At 32.9% G+C, this 25,413-nt stretch overlaps 1 protein-coding gene across 12 annotated transcripts in view; it reads right to left on the bottom strand.

Moving 5' to 3' along the window:
* EPHA5 (EPH receptor A5) overlaps positions 1-25,413 on the bottom strand; it is a 304,352-nt gene that overhangs the window by 47,373 nt on the left and 231,566 nt on the right. For 6 of the 12 annotated variants that reach the window (XM_084889795.1, XM_084889800.1, XM_084889804.1 and 3 more), the window contains 4 exons: positions 20,162-20,227; positions 10,394-10,461; positions 8,983-9,108; positions 7,555-7,740 (listed from right to left, as the gene is read on the bottom strand). In XM_084889795.1, the coding sequence (XP_084745921.1) occupies positions 7,555-7,740; positions 8,983-9,108; positions 10,394-10,461; positions 20,162-20,227 (446 nt within the window). Of the gene's footprint in view, positions 1-7,554; positions 7,741-8,982; positions 9,109-9,969; positions 10,001-10,393; positions 10,462-20,161; positions 20,228-25,413 lie in introns of those variants that run through there. The other 6 variants (XM_084889801.1, XM_084889802.1, XM_084889805.1 and 3 more) reach the window with 2 other exon arrangements.

Raw genomic sequence — 25,413 nt, 5'->3', positions numbered from 1 at the left:
GGAAGTGAGTGACCAGTACTGGTCATTTTTATGCTAATTTTGCTATACTTTACTTTATTTTCATTTTTTACATCTTTTATTTAATTTTCATTTTTCATATCTTTTACTTAAGAAACAATTTTTTTTCTTTTTTCCTTACTTGATTTTACCTTTTCAATTACTACATTTTTCAATCTCTATCACTATTACTACTGCTATTTTGCAACTTTTTTAAAAAAAAATTTTATTTATTTTTTTTTTCTTTCTTTTCTTTTTTTTCTCTCTCTAGTACCATTTTATTTTTTCTTTATTTTACATTGGGAGTAACCTTCATTCTATTTTAATCTCTACTATAGCATCATTCAACCCTATCTCAACTCAACCTTTACACTATCACTCTCTTACTAAACTTTACCCTTTAGTCTACAGTTTATCCTATCCCTTTCCGGCTTTAGTTTTTCCTCTATTCTCTCTCTATACCCCCTGCTAAAGCTCTCACTATACTTATAGACCTAAGTTCCAACCCCTGATCCAAGTGTATAAATACCAATCTCTGCACTATATTAACTAGTTAAAAAAAAAAAAAAAATCCATTCTCCCCTCTATCCTTTTCGCATTGTATGTGTGAAGGTTGATTATTGTGAATTTTTATGCCTTTTAGTGAAATTGTTATGCTTATTCCTGTATTGTTATTGTTGCTTTGTATTTTTTTTTAAATCCTCTGTTTTTGTTTGTTTATTTTACTTCTGTATATCATAGCCTTACTTAATAATAGTGGATATTGTAGTTTGTATTAATCTCCAAGTATTGTTACTGGCATTGGCTGGGTCCAGAGGTTTTTCTATGGCAATTTTCTCCATATATATATAGTTTGTTTCCCATTTCTCTTTTAGTTTGCTTCTTCTCTCTCTTTCTCTCTCTCTCTCTCCCTCTTCTTTTTTTCCCTGTTTTCCAACTTCATTTTGTCATTACTTTTTTCTTCTTCTTCTTTTTCTATCTCTTTATCCCTCTTTTTTTTTTTAATTTACTTAATTTTTTTTTTATTTTAATTTTAATTTTATTTTTTTTTAATTTTTCTTTATTTTATTTTTACCTTTATTCCTTCTCTCCTATCCCCTAAGTTGCCTTTCTCTAGTGGTCACCTTTATTAGAGGTTATTAATATTGTAAATACATTCCTGTTAAGTGCCGCTTGTGTTGTACCTGGTAGTGTTGTATTTTGTACCTCAAAATCAACGCAGGAGAAGGAATACCACATAACCAGACATCCTGAAAAGAGAGGCCATGGGGAGACAAAAACATAGTCCGCACTTGAAAGAAAAGCAGGCATCACCAGAAAAGGAAGTAAACGAGCCAGAGGTAAGCAGCCTGCCAGAGCAAGAATTCAGAGTAATGATCATAGCATGGCTAAAAAGAATGGAAGAGAAATTTGACAAAAGCCAAGAAGAAATGAGAAAGAACCATGAGGAAATGAAGGAGAGCCATGAGGAACTGAAGAAGAACCAAGAAGAAATGAAAAGTGACATCGCTACCATGAAGAACTCAATAGAAAGCATCAAGAGTAGACTAGATGAAGCAGAGGACCGCATCAGTGAGCTAGAAGATAAGATGGAAAAAAATACCCAAGTAGAGCAACTTCTAGAAAAAAAGATTAAAAAGCAGGAGGAGAGCCTACGGGAGCTTTGGGACAAAACAAAACAAAATAATATTCGAATAATAGGGGTTCCAGAAGGAAAGGAAACTGAGGTAGACATGGAAAAAGTATTTCAAGAAATAATGACAGAAAACTTTCCTGAAATAGAAAAGAAAAAACCCACACAAATCCAAGATGCCCGCAGAGTCCCAAGCAAAATGAATCCCAGAAGACAGACTCCAAGGCACATTATAATTAAATTGGCAAACAACAACGACAAAGTAAGAATCTTAAAAGCAGCCAGAGAGAGACAGAAAGTTACATACAAAGGAACTAGCAACTGATTTCTCAACAGAAACTTATCAGGCCAGAAGGGAATGGGATGAAATATACAAAGTCATGCAAAGGAAGGGTCTGAATCCAAGAATACTGTACCCAGCAAGGCTATCAATCAAAATTGAAGGGGAAATCAGGAGCTTCACAGACAAAAAAAGACTGAAGGAATTTATCTCCACCAAACCAGCAATGCAAGAAATGCTAAAGGGTCTACTGTAAAAATAAAGAAATAAGAAGTGAAGAAGGAACACGGGTATAGAATAAAAATGGCGTCAAATGAGTACCTATCAATAATAACCTTAAATGTAAATGGATTAAATGCTCCAATCAAAAGACATAGGGTAACAGATTGGATAAGAAAACAAGATCCATACATCTGTTGTCTACAAGAAACCCACCTCAGAAAAAGAGATGCACACAGACTGAGGGTGAAGGGATGGAAAAAAGTTTTCCAGGCAAATGGAAATGAAAAAAAAGCTGGGGTAGCAATACTTATATCTGACAAATTAGATCTCAGAGTGAAGGACATAACAAGAGATAATGAAGGCCACTTCATAATACTAAAGGGAACAATCCAACAAGAAGAAATAACCCTGGTAAATATATATGCACCCAATACAGGAGCAACCAAATACATTAAAAAACTGCTAGAGGACATTAAGGGAGAGATTAATAGCAATACAATCATAGTAGGAGATTTTAATACCCCACTGTCACCCTTCGACAAATCATCTAAACAAAAAATCAGCAAAGAAATATCAATCCTAAATGACTCACTAGACCAGATGGAATTAATTGACATCTTCAGGACACTCCACCCCAAAGCCACAGAATATACATTCTTCTCAAGTGCACATGGGACATTCTCAAAGATAGACCACATTTTGGGACATAGGCAAAGTCTCTTCAAATTCAAGAAGATAGAAATCATATCAAGTATCTTCTCAGACCATAATGGCATAAAACTGGAAATTAACTACAATAAAAATAATCCAAAGAAATCAAACACATGGAGACTAAACAGCTTGCTATTAAACAAGGACTGGGTTACCAGAGAAATCAAGGAAGAAATTAAAAACATCCTGGAAACAAATGACAATGAAAGCACAACAATCCAAAATCTTTGGGACACAGCAAAAGCAGTTTTGAGAGGGAAGTTCATATCCTTACAAGCCTATTGCAAAAAACTAGAAAAAATAGTAACAGATGATCTAACTCTACAACTCAAAGAGTTAGAAAAGGAGCAACAAGAAAAACCCAGTGTAAGCAGAAGGAAGGAAATAACAAAAATCAGAGCAGAGATAAACGACATAGAGACCAAAAAAACAATACATAAGATCAACAAAACCAAGAGCTGGTTCTTTGAAAGAATAAACAAGATAGATGGACCTCTAGCCAGGCTAACCAAGAAACAAAGAGAGAGGACCCAAATAAACAAAATCAGAAATGAAAGAGGTGAAATAACAACAGACCCCACCGAAATACAACGGATTGTTACAAAATACTACGAACAACTCTATTCCAACAAACTGAACAACCTGGAGGAAATGGACATATTCCTAGAAAAATACAAACTTCCAAAACTCAATCAGGAAGAATCTAAAAATCTCAGTAGACCAGTGACTTGGGAAGAAATTGAAACAGTCATCAAAAAGCTTCCAGCAAACAAAAGCCCAGGGCCAGATGGCTTCACAGGAGAGTTTTACCAAACATTCAAGGAAGAACTAAAACCTATCCTCCTCAGACTATTCCAAAAAATTCAAGAGGAAGGAACACTTCCAAACTCCTTCTATGAAGCCAGCATCACCCTAATACCAAAACCCGATAAAGACAACTCAATGAAAGAGAATTACAGGCCAATATCCCTCATGAACATAGATGCCAAAATCCTCAACAAAATTCTAGCAAATCGGCTCCAGCAGAGCATCACAAAGATCATACACCATGACCAAGTAGGATTTATACCAGGAATGCAAGGTTGGTACAATATCCGCAAATCAATAAACGTGATACATCACATAAACAAGTTGAAAGATAAAAATCATATAGTCATATCAATTGATGCAGAAAAAGCATTTGATAAAATCCAACACCCTTTCCTGATAAAAACTCTTAACAAGGTGGGAGTACAAGGATCATACCTCAACGTAATAAAAGCTATATATGATAAACCCACAGCAAACATCATACTCAATGGGCAAAAACTAAAACCATTCCCTCTAAGAACAGGAACAAGACAGGGATGCCCACTATCGCCACTCCTCTTTGACATAGTACTGGAAGTACTAGCCACTGCAATTAGACAAGAGGAGGAAATAAAAGGCATCCAAATTGGAAAAGAAGAAGTAAAGTTATCCTTATTTGCAGACGACATGATATTGTATATAAAAAACCCAAAAGACTCCATTAAAAAACTAATTGGCTTAATAAATGAATTTGGCAATGTAGCAGGATACAAAATTAACACCAAGAAATCTATGGCATTTCTATACACCAACAGTGAGTTTATAGAAACAGAGACTAAAAAAGCAATTCCATTTACGATCGCACCAAAAAAATTAAGATACCTAGGAATAAACTTAACTAAGGAAGTAAAGGACCTATTTGCGGAAAACTACACGACACTGAAAAAAGAAATAGAGGAAGATGTAAACAGATGGAAGAACATACCATGTTCATGGATTGGTAGAATCAACATCATCAAAATGTCCATACTTCCTAAAGCAATCTATAAGTTCAATGCACTCCCCATTAAAATACCAACGGCATATTTCACTGACCTAGAAAGAACTCTCCAAAAGTTCATTTGGAACAATAAAAGACCCCGAATAGCCACAGCAATCCTGAGAAAGAAGAGTAAAGTAGGAGGTATCTCAATACCAGACTTCAAACTGTATTACAAAGCCACTGTTCTCAAAACAGCCTGGTACTGGCACAAAAACAGACATATAGATCAATGGAATCAAATCGAGAACCCAGATATCAACCCAAATCAATATGCTCAATTAATATTTGACAAAGGAGGCACTAATATACAATGGAGTCAAGACAGTCTCTTCAATAAATGGTGTTGGGAAAATTGGACAGATACATGCAAAAGAATGAAACTAGATCACCAACTTACACCATACACAAAAATAAACTCAAAATGGATACAGGATTTAAACATCAGACGGGAAACCATAAAAATACTTGAAGCATCCACAGGCAACAAAATCTCAGACGTATGCCAAAAAAACTTCTTCACTGATACTACCCCTAGTGCAATGGAAGCTAAAGAGAAAATAAACAAATGGGACTACATCAAAATAAAAAGCTTTTTTACAGCAAAAGAAACCATCAACAAAACAACAAGAAAGCCCACTGTGTGGGAGAACATATTTGCAAATGTTACCACTGATAAAGGTTTAATCTCCAACATCTACAAACAGCTTATACAACTAAATAAAAGGAAGATGAATGATCCAATTAAAAAATGGGCAATGGACCTAAATAGAATATTTTCAAAAGAAGACAGAAGGAAGGCCAAAAAGCACATGAAAACATGCTCAAAGTCACTAATTATCCGAGAGATGCAAATCAAAACAACAATGCGGTACCATCTCACACCTGTCAGAATGGCCAACATCAACAAATCAACAAACGACAAGTGTTGGCGAGGTTGCGGAGAAAAAGGAACCCTCGCGCACTGCTGGTGGGAATGTAGACTGGTGCAACCACTGTGGAGAACAGTGTGGAGTTTCCTCAAAAAACTGAAAATGGAACTCCCATTTGACCCAGTAATCCCACTTCTAGGAATATATCCCAAGAAACTTGAAACACCAATCAGAAAGGATATATGCACCCCTATGTTCATAGCAGCACAATCTACAATAGCCAGAATTTGGAAACAGCCTAAGTGTCCGTCAGCAGATGATTGGATCCAAAAACTATGGTACATCTACACAATGGAATACTATGCTGCCATAAAAAAGAAGGATTTCTCATCATTTGCAGCATCCTGGATGGAATTGGAGAACATCATGCTGAGTGAAATAAGCCAATCAATGAAAGAGAAACACCACATGACCTCACTCATTTGTGGATAATAAAGAACATTATAAACTGGTGAACCATAAGATAGATATAGAGACAGTATATCAACAAGTAGACTGTCAAGTTACAGTGGGGACGGGAGGAAGATCTGGGGGAGATAATAGATCAACCGAAGGACTTGTATACATGCATATAAGTGCAACCAATGGACACAAAACTCTGGGGAGGGAGGGGATGTGTGGGAGGGAGGGAGGGGGTAAAAAAAAAATCAATAAAATATATTAAAAAAAAAAAAAAAAAAAATTAGTAATTCACACATGAAACCTACATGTTTATGTTGACAAATGTCACCCAATAAGATTTAAATAATTAAAAAAATAGTAATAAAATTAAAAACATTTTTTTTAAAGTTCAACCAATTATCACCATGATACTTCTGCTGTGGTCTTTTGCTCAAACTTGAAGAAGGATTTTGCAGTCTTATCTGTGGACCATCATGACTGAATTATGATTTGGTTATTAACTTGTTATATAAAAATTTTTGTTGTTTTGTTTTTCCATTTTTAAAAGTTACATGGAGTAAATGGATATCTTATTAATTAAAATGTGTTGGTTGAGAACATTTATTAAATACACATTGCTTGTGTGCATATCTGACATATGTAATTTTTTATTGTTTAAATTATTACATATAATTTAAAACTTGATTAATAGAAACTGGAAATTGAACAAATACTTGAAAGAAAGACTAAATAATGTTCTTTGCCACATTTTTAGATGATTTAGTAAGTGAAACATAGGTCATGAATGATAATGCAATGAGAATAAATACAATTGGCAAAGAAAAAAATAGGTTAAAAGAACATAAAGCCTTAGTTATGTGCCATTTAAATACTTTGTTGGCTGACTAAAAAGTTATTTGAAATCTTTATATTGGGAAGTTCACCACAAGACTACATTTACAAGACACTCATACAAATTTAAAAGAGATGTGAAATTTCTAAATATTCTTTAGTATAAATCTGCTTTACTTTAACAAAATAATTAGTCTTAAGGAACTTTCACCATCTTCTGAGACTGTTGCTTTCCCTAGAACTATTAAAATACCTCAATGGGAAAAAAGTTTGAATAAAAAAACACATCTGGCTGTAAAACCTACTTAAAAGGTTCTGAAAAAAGCAGGGCACCTATGGTTATAGTAATTCTATTAAATGTTAAACGTCAATGCCTCAATAAAAAATCTGAAGTTAATATTTCATTAGAATAAAAAGTGAAAGAGCCAGGAGAAAATAAAAAGTACCTTTACTGCTTCTTTTATCTGGATACATTTTCTCTGGTGCTGAATTAATAGTAAGTGAGTTAATACATATGTATTAAAAACATAAATAGAAATTTAAGTTTGTTGAAGATCAGCTTTGATCAGAATCTACATACAGGACAATTCTTACTTATATTAGATAAATTATTAATAACATTACTATGGCTCAACCTTGAAATTAATAAGCTAATAGAAGAAACCCAGATATTCATGATACATACACACATGCATTAGTAATTTGCGGTTGTACTTACTTTTGGTCACTACACCTTCTAAGTGGATGATGTTAGGATGATCAAACTGCCCCATGATACTTGCTTCACCCAGGAAATCTCTACGTTGCTTTTCAGTATAGCCTACTTTAAGGGTTTTGATTGCCACAGGTAATTCTCTTTTTCCTGGAAGTTTCAAACGTCCACTACAAACTTCACCAAATTCACCTTATGACAAAAATAGAAAAAAGTATACAAAGTCATTTGAAATCCTTAATCTAACCCTATATAATAAAAGCCTATTATTTAAATCAACTGAACAGCAGATTGACCAGTGGAACGACCAGTTGCTATGATGCTCACTGACCAGCAGGGGGCAGATGCTCAATGCAGGCACTGTCCCCAGCCTCCAGGCCCCAGGTCAACCAAGGTGGGTGCCAGAAGGGTCCCCTGATCACCCTGCCAGTTACCCCACATATTGGGCCTTATTGCTGGCCAGGTGTAAGGACCCTATCCATGCACGAACTTTGTGCACCCGGTCGCTAGTAATAAAAAAAAGCACTCAGAATATCAAGGTATAGATGAAACAGAGTTAACAGGGGAGTCCAAACTTTGTTACCATTGTTAATAGAGATAAATGGTGCACTGGAAACAATAATCTATAAGTAATCATAAAACACTACCGGTGTTATTGGTTTCATCCATCTCACCAACAAAAAACTTAATGGAAATGATGCAACAAAATTAAATGGAATTGACTTAAATACTTTCCTTTTTCCTCCCCCCCGCCCCCCCTTCTTCTATTCTAGTAGTGTCATTAATGAGAAGAGAAAGGGAGAAAAGATTATGGCAGGACAAATCTTTTTTTAGGAAAACAATTGTAAGGAAGAAATGTTCATAAATAGAATAACCGGGTGCTTAAATTATGTAAATATTTCCAGAATTACAACTTATATATGTATATGTATAAAAACAAACAGTAGATGGTGAAGCACTACGTTTGAATATATTGCTGGCTTATTTATTTTTTTATTTCATAAGCTGGACACTTGCTGATTGAAATGTGAGCTACACAGAAGGTAGCATTAAAATATGATTAACTATATACCACTTTGAGAGTGAGTCAGTCACAAAAGATCAGAAACATTTTGTGTTAGCCTGGCCAGTGTCGGTCAGTGGTTGAGTATCCACTCATGCACAAAAGGTCATTGGTTCCATTCCCAGTCAGCGCACATGCCCAGCAGGGGGCATGAAAGAGGCAGCCAATCTATGTTGATGTTTCTCTCTCATCCATGTTCCTATCTCTCTCTACTTCTCTCTTCCTCTCTTTCTAAAGTCAATAAAAACATATTTAAAATTAAAAAACACACAAAAATTCGGTATTAGATCACAATAATGACATATTACACTTACATTAAATCTTATCATTAAACACAAGTTAAAAAGTCTGATTTAAGCACACTGTGATACCTGCTCCAATGACTCTTTCAATGGTGATGCATGAAGCTTCTATCTCTTTGGCAAATTCATGGACAGCTTGATTGGGATCCTCATAGGTATGTGGATCGATGTAAGTTCTTACTCCTGGCAGTTTAACTGTGAAAATAAATGGGCGTTAAAATACAAGTGCTTATGCTGGATGAGTGAAATGATGTGGCTTAAATCCCTAATCCCTATAAGTGTATTAAGCTATAAGAACAGAGCCTCTCCTGAATTATAGGAATCATTTGTTCAGCTATGTCATTTTTATAATTTTGAAATCTGAATAGCTGGCAGGTACCGGAAATGTACACATGGTGATATATATGAGTAAAAGCATCATTCAACACCAATGTTTTACAGAGTTAGTCTCTGAGACAAATAAAGATAGTTTTGTTTACTAAAGGGACAATAAAATTTTATTGATTTACTTGTTCGTTTGTTAGTCTGAATCCCACTTAAATTATCATCAGAGATGACTAATTTTTGGTTTTACAAAAAATAATTTAAAATACATTTTCAGGTGTTTTGTCAATATGACTTATAGAACAGTCGAAAGAAAAAGACATTCTACTTCCCACTCTACCTGTTACTCCACGTACTGTTATGTTCCAAGAGCCTCAGTTTCATCATATTTAAAAGCTACCAACATCTGCCTCACAGTGTTGTTGTTTTTTAGGATAAATAAGATTAATCTCGATATTATGGAAATGAACTCAATGTTTTACAACATGACTTATGGCTTTAATGACTAGCTTTTGTGGGCACAAAATAGCGACAAAAATAAAAGAAACACTTTTTGTCATTTACTTGATGAAACAGCTCATGCTGCAATGTTAATGACAAAAAGAACATACTAAAATGCCATTAATTAGAAACTATTTACTAATTTTTAAAGCTCATTGTTAAAACTTTATTTTTTGCATTTCTTAAAAATACAGGACTATTCAAGTCATTGGAACCAAGGTTGCTGCCACAGGATCTGCTCAGGGAAGGTCCTATTATAATGCTGCAAAAAAAAAAAATACTGAGAAATTTCATCCCTGTCATCTGGTGGTGTGACTTAACAACAGATGTCTACTGAATATATTGCTAGCGTTTATTATTAACTTAGATATTTGGTTTGAAAAATAAAGGCTTTATATTAAGCAAAAAAAGTTTTTATTTTAATGATTATAAATCAAAGTATGTTTTAAAGAACTGAGCACACAATCTCTCTGTTGCTTAGAATCAGCCGCAGTGCCCCACCCTTATATGCTTTACAGAAATGTAACAAAACACATTTTTAAATCAATAAATGTTTCGGTCAGTTAATAGAAATCTTGTGTGAAAAAAACACACACACCATAATAATAATCTGTCCCTGACACTGTGCACTTTTGAGTTTTTACAATTTGCTTACTGTGCCCATTATGAAAATGCATCTTTTCCTCTTCTGGGTCTTGTTTTGCCTTGCTGTAACCACACCGCCTGGAACAGAGTAAGCTGCAGTTAGCTCCATCTCCAATGGGTGAATCACATCAAGCTGGGAACGTGAAACACAATTGAAATGATTGCAACCCTAACTGATTTTCACACTAGTAGTGTGAAATAACACCAATACTCTTTTTTTTGGTCACATTACTCTAGCCAATAGCCCTCTCTCACTCCTTGTCATATTTTACTGAAAGTCTAATCTATCCGTCTCATTTTAACTTCTCTTCAACATACATCCAACAGCAAGCATGCTTCTATTCCACTTTCTCTGTTATTTATTTATTTTTTTGCCAGCTCCAGAAGTCACTGACTACTTTTTATCAGGATGAACAGTTCAAAATGTGTCTGATTCATTAGTCTCCCTCCTCATCTCCTTACTCTATCATTTAAATTTTCTCTTCTTACGGAATCATCAGTTGCTGCACAAGCTCTTTTCCACTCATGTCCCCTCAGATCACCATCAAATTGACCACAATCTGCCCTCTCAGCCTCACTCTCCAAATCAATTTCTCCTGTTTGTTTTTTCTCATCCACTCCCCAGTTTGAGTTCTTTTGACCTGCTTCTAGTACCTACAACAATCTGTCCTTCAAAGTTTCACTAATGACATATTCACATCTAAACATAATGACTGTTCCTTAGTTTTTAAGCATTCTGATGGACTGAAATCCCTAACTACTTTTTTATTTTTTTTGTTTGTTTTTTTTGTTCCTTTCTTCATTTATGCCAGTAGGTCCTCTACATGAACTTCTCGGTTCTCTCCTATCAATCCATCTATTCCCATCAAGTAAATTAATACCATGTAGTACCTCTGGTTGAATTCTTTTGAAACTTATGGTCTTATTTATCATAGATTTATTTCATAGATATATATATATTCATTGGCATTCATACTCAATAGATTTGATATGTTACATAATTAACCATATAATATTAAAATAACTGCCAAAAATGAAAATATTTATTGATAGATTATTTTAGTGATGCTCCAAGGCTATGAATTTACTATTTACAATCTTTCATAACAAAATCGAGTTTATTAACTAAAAAATTTCCATTTATTTTTGTATAAGGAAAATATAGCCAAAGTGATAGATTGACAAAATATTTTCATTATGTTGGTTGAAAATTACTAAATGAAATGTCCAGTTTACAGTTGGCATGCACTAATGAGGACTGGTTCATGATACACATTCAAGGATGTTTAATAAGTATATTTTAGTATAAAACCTATTTTATTCTACATTATTTCTTAGCAAATAAAATAGATAATGTACCACAACTTTGTGCAATTTTTGAAAAGAAATTATCTTTATTTTATCATCTTAAAGAACTGCCAATTTATTAGTGAAGTACAGCTAGTTATATTTAAATTTGTTTAAACTAATATATTTAACATATATAGTGTTCTTGGGTGAGGAATAATACACAATCTGGATCTAGTGGCTTTTCAAGTTTTATTCATAACATTTAGGTACATTTGTCATTCAAGAACACTTTAGACATCTTGAAATATGTCACCACAGTGAAATGAAAAGAAGAAACAAATAAAATGATATTGTAATTATATTTTGCAAATTGATCTACTCAAGTTGACATTTCAATTATTCTAAAATATTGTTCATAGTTTCATAGATGATATTTTTTCAATCTTTATGTATATGCCTCTACAGTGAAGTTAATGATACCTTTATTTTTACCAATGCTTTAAATACAATGGTGTGAAATCATCCTAAGATTTATTTATTTAAATAACATTGACAAAATTTTTTCTAAAGGTAATTCTAAAGAGTCTTAAAAAGTATACAAGTTCCTGCAGTTTACATTAGAAAAGAAATATCCTATTATTTTTTGTTCTATTTCTTTTTTAAAAAAAAAGTGTCACTGGGTTTTTGAAGGTTTGATGTGACTGTATTAAATTGTTATATTTTTTGTAGTGAAATGGACATTTTAATGATGTTGATTTCTTTTTCAATCCATAAAAATGGAATATAGTTTCATTTTATTGTGTCTATTTCAATCTTGTCTATTAATGCTTTGTAGTTTTCAGTATATGGGTCCTTCATATCCTTTGTTAAGTTTATTCCTAAGTATTTTATTATTTTTGTTGCAATTTCAAAATATTTTTTTCATTTCTTTTCCTGAAATTAATGGAATACTATTCAGCCATAATAACAGATGAAATACTGCCATTTGAGACAACATGGACGGATCTTGAGACTAACATGCTAAACAAAAGAAAAAGTTAAGAATCATATCACTCCTAGGTGGGATATAAAACTGAAAGCAACAAATGAACATATAAGAAAAACAAGCAAAAACCCATAGGCATAGTCAACAGTATGGTGATTACTAGAAGGAAGAGGGTTTGGGGTACGAGAGGGTAAAGGAGATCAAGTATATGGTGACAGAAGATTTGACTTTGGGTTGTAATATACAGATGAATCAAAGATTTGTACACTTGAATCCTACATAATCTTATTAACCAAGGGCACCCCGATAAATTTAATAAAAAAGAAAACAACCATTTCATCTTCAACTTCACCTTCAAAAAAATTAAGCTTTCAAACTTGTTTCCTCAAATAGTTTTTATCATTAAATACCTTATAAATACTTAAATCACATGCACAGTCCTCATATAAAAATGGAAATAAAACTTTGGATCTCATCAAAAAAGTGATTTGGGAATACCTTGATAAGAAGAAGTTGACATTTTAATACCTGGGGTGAGATTCAGAAGGGCAATAGAGGGTTTTTTTTGTTTGTTTCTGTTTTTTGTTTGTTTTGTTTTGTTTCTGTTTTTTACTATAGGCATCTCTGGAGCTCTATAATATATCCTGTTGCATGTCACATTAACATATAAATTAAGTTCTGGAACTTTCCCCCAAAGTATCATTTGAACAAGTTACAGCAAGATCAACAAGTGATAGTGCAGCTGGCAAAGGCTGGCACTCATGGAGTGGATCAGCCTCACTAACAAGGCATCTCAGGAAGACTGCTCATTCAGTGTCATCTTCTGTACCTGATCCAAGTGCATAATTTTAAACCATCAGACAGACAGTCAATAAACATGCCATTCTGTGCATCAATCACACCAGCTACATTCTAGAACCATTTTTTTTGACAGAAAATAAACAGTATCTTCATTTTGCTTCCTATCACAATTTTAATAAGCTTCAAATCATTGTACTAAAAATATCTGTAGTGTTGTAATTAGAGAAATCATCTTCTAGTCATTTATGCTTTTTCTTCTAGAAAACAATGCTGTTATATTTTTAGTAGTAGAGATGAGCATGAGAAATTATATAAAAGGTAGGTATAACTAATATTCATTAATATTTACTAAGAAATCCTAAAGAGATACGTAATATATAAATACAGCAATGCCTTTATAGGTAATATAGAAATCAACCTACTTCCCTCTCACACCATCATAAGAATTAGAATAACTTATCCTTGATGATATTAATGCTGACCTTAAAATCTAAAGATCATAGATTTTAAGATCATAAAATCTCAGCCATAACATCCTAAATTTGGATATTTGAAATGTCCACTACACATGAAATAGTAAATAATAATATTTATGTAGAGATGGATATGCTAATGAGTAAATTGGTTGTTAGATGCAAATTAAGGATTTGATAATACATTTGAAGCATAAATGCCAAGTGGACCAGAGCACAAAGTGATACACAGAATCAGTGATTTACTAAATGTCAGCCTTGTGCCAATGGGGAGAGATGAGTAAATGGAATAGCCTGAAAAGAGTGTAGATTCTTACTCAATTACAGCTGCCACAGAATTATATGTTCTCATTCCTAGCCTACAAAAATAAAAACTGGATATACACTCTTTCACCTTAATTCTAAATAAGGTGGGGAGGGGTGGAAGGGTGGGAGGAAGGGTTTTGCATTTTGATGTTTTTAAAAGAGTGAACATAAGTAGTTCAAGATCAGAAATGACCACTCAGTTATGTATTGTTCCTCTGTTTTCCAAATTTATTAAGGAATAGTTTCCTTATACTTTAATACAAAAAATATTTAAAAGGCAACAAATTGCAGTAAACATTAGATTATATATATTTTGTTTATGGAAAATAAAAGCTGCTTGTAATCTTAGCCTCCTTTAAAAAACACATTTCTCCGTCTATGTACCCTCGCTTGTTCTGACATAATGACTCCAACCACTGCACAATGTTGTATGTAAGAATGTATTGCTGGAATCTTGAAAATAATAAGTTACAACTTCTTGGGAAATAGTTTAACTTTTTCACTTCAGGATTCTCTCCAACTGAACCAAGGTAGTTTTAATTAAAACTCAGCTAACTAAGCCTCATAAAATAAAGAAGTATATAGACATTAGCTTATTAATATATCTAATAAATACTGGAAATAGATTGTTTTGTTTTACAGGAGCACATTCTTTAATAAGAATGTCAGTGAAATGCAGTAAAATTGGACACCTAATATTTAGGCTGCCTTACTAGCAGGGCCTTAAGACTCTCATTCATATGGTTCTCATTTGTATACACAAATACTGGGATTCTGAGTTCCTTACAGATATAAGTCATAAAAAAAAAATGGAACTGATCTATTATTGTTTACTAAAAATTGTTGAAACATAATTTTCTTGATTGTGGGATTGCAGTAGTAATTGTAATGCATAAATGAGGACACAGATTACTAGGTGCCCATCATAGATTCTATCAAGAACAATAACTACTCATTCAGGAATGACAATGTGAGAAGCTAACTTATTTTTTATCTTATTTCTTAAATGTTATTTTTATTTCCATATCCTAAAAGACAAAGAAAAAACACATTAGAAATAACACCTTCCAAAATAGTGCAGTGCATATGAATTTGGCAATTGTTCACTAATGAACTATTCAAATCCTTTTAGAATTAGCAATAATAGGGAGATTTGAGCAATTTTAAATACTTCAATAAATTCAAAGATGAATCATAAAATTTTCAATATTGAGTTGGATTTTAATTGACTTAGAAATTCAATATAAAGACACATTAATAAAGTATGATATTTGTGGACCAAATCCCCCTGTTTTCAGTAATTTTGTTCTAATACTAAAATAGACATTTTTTCTATTAATTTTTAAATTATTGCATAATGTGACTATTGGATATCTTAAATACAGTAGGTCCACTTAATATCTCTTATTGTCTGAGATTCCCTAGAAAAAGAATTTTGGAGCAACATGCACAGCAAGCCATCAATTATAATTTAATATATTCTATATAAAATAGGTTAAGCTCACATATGCCTGCTATGAGCACTTTAAATAGGCTCTAGAATTATTACAAAGGGATGAGTTCATTCTTTATGTCCTTTTCCTAATTTTATGAAGTTAGTCCTTCCACATCACTCTCAAGCAGAAATTTTATGAAAATAAAGAAAATAATCTTTGTTAAGTGTATGTGAAAAAAAAATTGGCTTACTTTTAAGTTCAGTTAATATAGAGGAAGAAATATGGCTCTCTGAAAAATTAATATAGTAGTTAATGTTTCAATGTATTCAGGATACTTTTGTCAGTAAAATTTGTTTCTGTTTGTAATCTCTAAATTATAAGAGAAGATACAGTTCACCCCTGTGTTTCTGATTAAAGATATTTTTAAAAATTATAAAAATTAAAGTGATTGTCTAAAATCACAAGCAAGGTAAATAAACACACTAAGAACAAAATATATTTACTTTTATAATAGCAAACTCTACTTCCTTTGCCACTTAAGTTTCTCAGAAGCAGTAAGTAATATGAAAACATGGGAAAACATAAAAACTTATAAATGAAGAAACTAGTTTGACGCAATGGAATACTACTCTGCTGTAAAAAGGAAAAACATTTACTCTTTGCAACAGCATGGATGGACCTGGAGAACATTATGCTGAGTGAAATAAGCCAGTCAGAGAAAGTCAAGTTCTATATGATTTCACTATGTGAATTTAATCAACAAATTGAACTACCAAGCAAAAACAGAGACAGACTCATAGATGGAAAAAAGGCAGATGGTTTGGGTGGGATAGTGAACATATTGAGCAAAAAAGAAAAAAAAGAGAGAGAGAATTCATGGACATGGACAACATTGTGTTGGTTGTGGGGTGGAAGAGGGCAGAGAGAACATAAATGATGGAAAAAATAAATAAATAAAATAAAATAAAAATAAAATAAAATAAAATAATTACTTAAAGATAAAACTACTTTGGGGCCCTGGCATATTTCAGATTGACATATAATAATTATTACACTATAAATATATATTTCTTTCTGTAATAATGAACACAAATGAATATAAAAAGATAAATTGTTATTTATAATGTTATATTTGAAATTACATACATTAGAATCATTTACATTAAAAACAATGAATTTAAGCCCTAGTTAGTTTGGCTCAGTGGATAGATCATTGGCCAGTGCACCAAAGGGTCCCAGGTTTGAGTCTGGTCAAGGGCATGTATGTTGGTTGCAGGCTTTTACCCGACCCAGTTGCTGGTTGGGGCTCATGCAGGAGGCAACCAATTCATGTGTTCCTTTCACATCAATATTTCTCTCAGTTTTTCCCTTTCTCTCTAAAAATCAATGGAAAAATATCCTCAGGTGAGGACTAAAGAAATAAACAAACAACTTCAACACTGAATGTTTATAAATATAGAATTTTAAAAAACTGAAATTATGTTTAGTCTCAAGCCAGTTGGGATGGCATAAAGTCAAAGATCACTAATAAAAAATACCTCTGTTAAAATGTAGGCAGTCTTGGAGATAGGATGCCAAAAATATAGGCATATGTGTTTCATTCAGAAATATTATAGAAATATTTTCCATCACTGGGTAGATTTCAGTAAAAGCAGGAAAATATTTGAAATATCACCATTATGTGTATTTGTACAGATTGTACAACAATGTGGGAAGCCAGAATAATGAAAAGTAATTTGAGATCAAAGGTGGCATCATGTAATTACCAGTTTCATCTTATAAACGGCACATCATACATTTGAAAAATAACAGAGCAAAGCTGCATTGAAGAAACAAAGATCCATATCAATGGTTGTGAAATTATGCCTTTCAGTCCCTGAAATTTCCACAAGGCATATCAAGGTACTTCTAAAAGCCAGTATATTTACAATAGGTAATTTTCATGTTTATGCATTGCATTATATAAAGGTCAAACTAAGCAAACAAATATTCATAAATAGCCTTTCAAAAAATAAAAGACAAAAGATTCGAAATATTCAATATATCTAACAATCTCTGTTTTATAAATGTAAATATATCTTCTCAAAAATGACAATGATAGAATGCTCCTCGAGAATTATTTATGTGTTAATTGAAAAATGCTGCTATGATTTCACATACAAAATCAGGTGACAAGATATAAGGTTGACTCCTCAGTATTTTGCTGACTCTACAAGAAAAAACTATTTTTATCAGCCTTATTTTCCACTTTCTAAGGTTGTTTTCTCTCTAAAGGCATCAGATTAAAGCCTTTAGATTAAGCAAAGTATCTTTAACTAAAACCTCATAGTAAGTTTAAATTATAAAGCACAGCAATAAAAGCATTTTTTAGTTTCCATTTTTCCCTGGTTAAAATTTTGGATAACTTTCTTACTGTCTAATTTATGTAATCTCAATCTTTTCTTTTGCTTTCATGTGTTTTGTTTTATTAAAATGCATTAAAAATTATGACTTCCACAAATCTTTCTTAAAAAAAATACACAACTGCTAGCATGTTACTGGGTATCTAAGTGCACACACACACACACACACACACACACACACACACAGGCTCTATGCCTCCACAGTTACTAACATTATTTGAAAAACGACATTAGGAAACTGATTTGGTCTTAGGTTTCCTGGTGTGTTCTTTGTGAAGGCAGAGTTCTGCCTTCCTCCCTTTCCTCTTTTATTTTATAAACTCCCTGAAATCAACAACACAATAGAAAATTATATCTTTTTTTTTTTAATCAAGCATTTGAAATCCAGCTAAAGTTCGTTTTTGCTAATACTTCCTAAATCATGTCTTCATAAATATTCATACTCCCATTAAGATATCTTTAAGATTTTGTTCAAGGTAAGTCCGGATGTCAAGGATGTCAATTTTCCTTCCGAGATATAAATTCTGTCTATTCTGCTTTGGTGATGATTTATCTCTTTCGCACTATTCTCCAGACTCAATGACTTTTTTATAGAGAAAAAATCACAGTGTAAAGCCATTTATATTATACTTTAGCCATTGACAGATTTCAGGGGTTTATGATTTATCATTGAAACACCATGAACATATAAGTATTTTCCTAAGTAAATTAAATAATTTGAAACAAATCTGTAGTTTCATATCAACTTAATTTTTTTTTTCAAATAGCAAAAATTCAAAATGTTGAGAAAAAAATTTCTAAATTTCATCAATCTATGTTTGTTGACTGTCTCTTGTTCTCAGATTATCGGTATCCATTGCTCCACTTCTCACATTTATACATGTGTGCACACAAATTCCTACTACAGATTTTTCAAACATTAAATATTAATTTACACCTACAGAATACAAGTCACAATTTAAAATGCCACAAGGCAACCCTATAATTTTCTAAAATACACTTCAGAACAGATGCTCTTGGCAGATTTTGACTACAAATAACAACACATTAGCATAGAGATTTAAATTCTAATCTAGAAAGAAATTATTTGGAGTATTTCACTTTTTTATAATATATTTTATCAATTTTAGAGAAGAATGGAGAGCAAGATGGAGAGATAGAAACATCAATGATGAGAGAGAATCAATGATTGGCTGCGTTCTGCACTCCTCATACCTGGGATCAAGCCTGCAACCAGGGCATGTGCTCTGACCTGAAGATGAACTATGACCTCCTGGCTTATAGTTCTACGCTCAATCACTGAGCAATGCCGGCAGGGCTAGGGTATTTCACTTTTTACAAGGTTGTTCATGATTGGGTACGAGTTCTTCTATATCTGTGAGTTCTCTGGTCTTAAGCTCTAGCCTACAGTTTTTAGCTGTAACCCAGATATATATTTAGGATTTCCAAATGGAGGATATCTCATTTGAACAGTAATCCTTAAAATGTGCATATTTTTTACTTCACTAGAATCATATTAAGAAAATAACTTCTACTGTCTGAAACAATTCAAGCTTAAACATATTAAGTAAGCTATTTAAAGTTCCACGTGGTTCTGTGCTCCAATGCCACATGAATCCATGGTGATTATGAAAACAGAAGATCCCAGTTATGTTATAGTCTTTCCATGGTTCTGGGAGACAAAGATGATTTTCCCTTGACAGAAGTAGCATGCTACTTCCATGTATGATATGATTTTAATCTTAATGGAACAACAAAAACAGTGACATGTTAAATGTAAAACAGATGCTACACCCTTACCACTTCTTAGGTGAAATAAGGACCACAGTAAAAGCCTTGGGAGAGAAGTATAAATGCTTGGCATAGGGATGATGGGCTATATGTACATTTTATTTGAAATTATTTATTGTGGAATCACTTAAGATTCCCCCTGGAAATCAATTTCATTCTATTCTTCCATTCAAGTGTAACTGGCATGCTAACTGTTAAAGTGTACACAAATGGGGAAAAAAATAGGAGGAATGCTGGCGATAATACACGTAGGTGGGACATCACGTGGGAGTGAAAGTGGGAGGGAACACTAACCATATTAGGCTTGGATGGGCAACAGCGCAGAGGGAAGAAGCCCTTCCACAGCCACATTCGCAGCAACTGAAAAGCAAACAAGAAAGCCCAGGATAAGGAAGAGATCCCACTCCCTCGATATAGCACAAAGACACTACGTATTTACACAGGTGTCTGCTTTGCTCTTCAAAATTACAAATTCCTAAATGCATACAATTAAATTTTCCCACAATGCCCTTCAAATTAAGAAGTGTTTCATGGAATTAAGAAATACAGAGCTGTACTAAATAGTTATTTTTATTTTACATAAAATGCTGATTCAGTAAGGACATAACGAACTAATACATTTGCTTATGCAATGAATATAGAAATGCAAAAATATGTAAGCCCATTTAAATATATACTCCTCCGGAATTCCTGCAAACTTTAAATTCAGAAGACATTTTAAATAGCCCCTCAAATACATGTTTTGCATACAGCCTACCCATTTCAGCTGGAGAACAATGTCTTACTCATTTGACCCACTGATTTCTTATGCCAGTGGAATTATTCATCAAAGCCTACTGAAAATGCTATGCATACGTGACTTCAATCACTTATGGAAGGCTTCCAATTTAAATTTACATTTTCAGATTTTAAAAAAATGCATCTCTAAATATATATTTGCAGAACTATTGCTATTTTAAAAAGCAAGCCATATATAATACATGCACTTTCTGGATATCAAAACATTCAAGATTATTTTAAAGTGTTCACATATTTATAGTAAAAAAAAAATGATCCAGAAAAAACAACAACCCACAAGTAAACTGTCTAATAAAAGCACTTTATTGTGGGAAACCACATAAACTGATGGCAGAATACAGCACCGAATTATTTAGTGCTTCAACACATTCACCTTTAAGTATATTCTATGGATAGCATTTCTAGTTATTTCAAGAGAACTGTGGAACAAGCTTAGTAATGGACCAGCAAGTTTAGGCTTTTGTCCAAAATCTGCCTATTTTGAAGTTTAATTCCTTGACATGTATCTACTCTATTTTATATCAAATAATAAGAAAATAAAATATAATGCTAGAGAAGGTAGAAAAGTAATTCTAAATAAAATTCCAATATATTTTTTCACAGAAAAAGTGGGCAGGATTCCATACATATTCTTTGAGGTCTTAATGATGTTTTGTTTTTAAATTTATTTTTAATTTTTTAAAAATATATATTTTTCTTATGCCAGTGCAATTATGTTAGAGAGGGAGAGAGAGGGATACCATCATCAATGATGAGAGCGAATCATTGATCAGCTGCCTCCTGCATGCCCCCCCTGGAAATAGAGCCCACAACCCATGCATGTGACCTCCTGGTTCATAGGCCTGACTGAAGCATTCATGATGTTTTAATTTTTGTGCTAATATGTGACAATTTGGTTATCACTAAAATGTAATTCTACTATACAAAAATGGCTATATGACATTTATTTCCAGTTTGATCATTTGTATTTTAAAGAATATGCCAAATAATTATTCTCATTATAGAGATATTGAAAGTCAAAGTTTTAGTACTTCAAAATGTTAAAACAATGAGAAGTGTTTCTTTTGTACATTTTGATATATTTCTTTATAATTATATTTATTTATTAGTGTAATTATGTCACATTTATTAATGTCATATAATTATTGATATATATGTTAAGGTTCCCACTGTTTTCTGCTTGTATCAAAACTCAGATTAGGAGTTGGCAAACTATGTTCCATGGACCAATTCAAGCCTCCCACTGAATTTTGCAAATGCAGTTTTATTGGAACCAGTCACATCCATTACTTGTTTGTGGCTTCCCTGGAGTTGTATGGTAGAGTTGAGAAGTGAAAGAGAATGTAGGGCCTGCAAAGCCTAAAACTTACTATCTGACTATTCAAAAAAGTCCACCTTCCTCTTTCCTTAGACTGGCAGTTTCTTTAGATGATGATGATTCTTTGATTATTTTTTCTTCTTCATAGTTTAAACATGATAAATGACAACTTGTAAGTAGTCAGTGTTTCACTGTAACTGGTGTTAACTAACATTATGATTATCTCAACTTATTACTATGAAAATTTTGCATATATGTGTTAATTTCAAACAGCCCAGTTCCAACTCAATAAATAATAAATAAATTAACAATGGATTTTTGATGAATGCCCCGGATTGATTTTCAGTGATAAAAAAGATGATGTCATCTCCTAATAAAGTACAAACATCCTTCCAGATGTGTGTCTACAGGTTGGTAGAGTCAGGTAACAATGTGCTTAGAAAGGCAATAGGAACTGCATATTTTGGCCATTGCCTAATAGGATTCCCCTCATAATTGGTAAATGTTCTAAGACTCAAATAAGCACACTAATGACTCTATAAATAATAATATTTTACTCATTACTCTTAATTTTAAAAATTATCATAGGGATCTTGTCTTAAAATTAGTACATATACATGCACACACATACAATTCACTGTGACACCAAATCTACAAATTTTAGTCCTGAAAATTTTAAATAATCTTACCTGTCTCTAGAATTCTGATTCATAGGTTTAGCAAAGTTTAATAAAAAATCTGAAATCATGTAATATTCATTATTTGTATGTCTATCTTTTCTGAGACTTTGTTTCAGATTTTGTACTGATAGTTTATCTGACTTGTTTTAAGATGACATAAATAAATTTCCTTGAGTTAATTAGTTAACCTCTTTGTATTTCAATTGACACACAAGAATCCTACTTCATAGGTTTTATGAAAATAAAGTGAGACGATATATATATATTCACCTTGGTGAGTATCTGGCTGATTACATATTTTGGAGAAAAGTTGTAATTACTGTTAGTAATATCATAATTAAAAGTGATAGAATAAATTATCATTACATCAGAGGAATTTAGATTTTTCATGATCCATATATTACCATGCTAATATTTCCATTGATAATATAACTAAATAACTAATTACATTCAGACCAATTCATATAAATACAAAACGGGGAATGCAAATTTTTAAAGCCTAATTTTCCCAAAATACATTTTCTAAAAATTTAGTAATCAGAGCATACTGTGCATAAATGTGTTCTTAAGAACATTAAAAAGGAAGTACCTTTTCTATAAATATCTGAAGTGAGCTAGATCCTCTAAGTGATTTGGGTCCTTTAAATAACTTTTAAAATAACCAGGGCACCTCCACACCAGATGGTATAAAGTTCACGTTCTTTCCTTAATCAATAAGTGCTTGCAGAAGTACAGGTTGAAAATGCTCAGAAGCCTCAGAGGTAATTTAGAAATAGAAACCAAAAACGTGCTAAAAATAGTGGCTAATCTAATGTGTGTGAGCTGTGGTTCAGCACGGGCACATCTGCATCTCCCCCGTTTGCAGCACCTGGAGGCTGAGCCACTGCATGGAGCTGCAACAGGTCATTACTATCCCAGGTTAAAACAGTTTAGGCCTTCTAGGCTTCCGAACGGAAATCATTGGTCTTTGTTTTAAGGCTATTTTGATTTGTCCTTTGGAAGATTACAATATGATAACAGAAGCTTTCCAGGCCCAAAGAAGATTCAAATGAAATTACTTCAGCCAGGCCTTCCTTAGAGCTGATCAACACACGTACAAAGTGTGTCAGGGTAAGTAAGATAACCTCCCTCCTCCTGAAGCCAGGCGATTATAACTCCAGGAAAGGAATTCTCAAAGATGCTAGATCAGAGAAACAAGGCGATGGGCTGAGGATAAAGGGTGACTTAAATTCTTAAACAAGAGATCATACAAGAGGAGATGAAAAACACCAAGATCTGAGGATAAATGAAAGGCAGGAAGAGTAATTTCACAAAAGAAATACTTTTCTTAGAAAATATTCTCAGTTTACTGCTCTTAAAAAGGGAATACATTGAAAAGGCAGCATTGTTCACGCATTTCGAATAAAAACCAGAAAATGATGGTGCTTAATGCTGAAGAAAAGAGTGGAGCTTGTGCCCTCACAGGTGGCAAGCCACACTGAAAAGTGACACCAATTCTTTAGAAAACAATCCTCCAAAACTGATCAAAGAATAATAAAAATGTTCTCACCTTTTGACTCCATTGTGTACCAAGCCAGTTAAAATCCTGGGATTTGTACCCAGACTAGGAGCAGTCCTGGATGTGTCCATTCATAAATGTGTAGTTTAAGTAAACTAGTCACTGATGTAAATGAAAGAATAATTGTGACTATCACATACAGGGTTGCTTTGAATAAAGAGTTTAATAATACTTGTAAAGTTCTCTGCTTTGTCTTGGGTTTACAGTCAACACTTCACTTTTTTTTTCCCCCCTAACGGATTCTTTTCTAATCTGGTCTTGGTAAAGAGTGTGATACAGATAATATGCCTGAGGTTGGCCATGATTTTACAGGAAGTAAATAACTCATAATATATTTCACAGTAAACAATATATTTGTGGAGGCAACAATGCAATGTAAATCAATATAGGGTAACATTTTTCTTAATGAGGTAAAAAAATGTGTAGGAAAATAAAATATTGGCATAAAAGTATATCAAACCTCTAAGAGCCATTATGTGGGAATGTTACAACAATTCACACTATGGGTCAATTTTAGTTTTCTCTCACTTCAAATTGTGGTTATTTAATTTTATATTCTTCAAAAATAAAACAGATAATTTAAACAATTCTAATTATGATACTTATCACAATGATAAATTTTAAACATGCAACATATTTATAATAAAAAGAAAGCAGAGGAAATTGTTCACTGGTTTTTAACACTGATAATATTGATTGTTTTATATATTTCTTAAAATGCCTCAAAATGCAATATTTTTTGCATCTGTGTCTTAATTCACTGCCACTCTTTTTAGATTTGGTACTGATTTCCTGATGAAGGCAGGCTAAACCCTGCAGAATTTTTTGCAAAAACTTGAAAAGCTATAAAAGCATAATGATCACATATGTGGTTTCCAAACTCTGCTCTTTATTTCCCATGCTTGTGCCACAAAGGCATAAAATTATCCCACCCACAGGAGAGAAGGTAATGCAAAATGGTTCGAAAGGCCTTTCTATTTAATTTTTAAGTGTGCTTTTGAATAGCTCTGTGGGGAATACCACATCTACAGCACATGTATGTACAATCCAGTCACTATTCCTCTGTAGTCTAGGCAAATTGGCATAGGATATAGTTACACGTAGCACTTTTTAAAACCTTTTTTAGCTCTCTGCTTCCTTCTCACTCTAGAGCTTGTTACCCCTCCCTGATGATTATAGGTGTCTACCTGCT

The sequence above is a fragment of the Pipistrellus hanaki genome (assembly GCF_964339955.1).
Source record: "Pipistrellus hanaki genome assembly, chromosome: 1".
Taxonomy (NCBI): Eukaryota; Metazoa; Chordata; class Mammalia; order Chiroptera; family Vespertilionidae; genus Pipistrellus; species Pipistrellus hanaki.
This window is presented reverse-complemented; position numbering and strand designations above follow the sequence as displayed.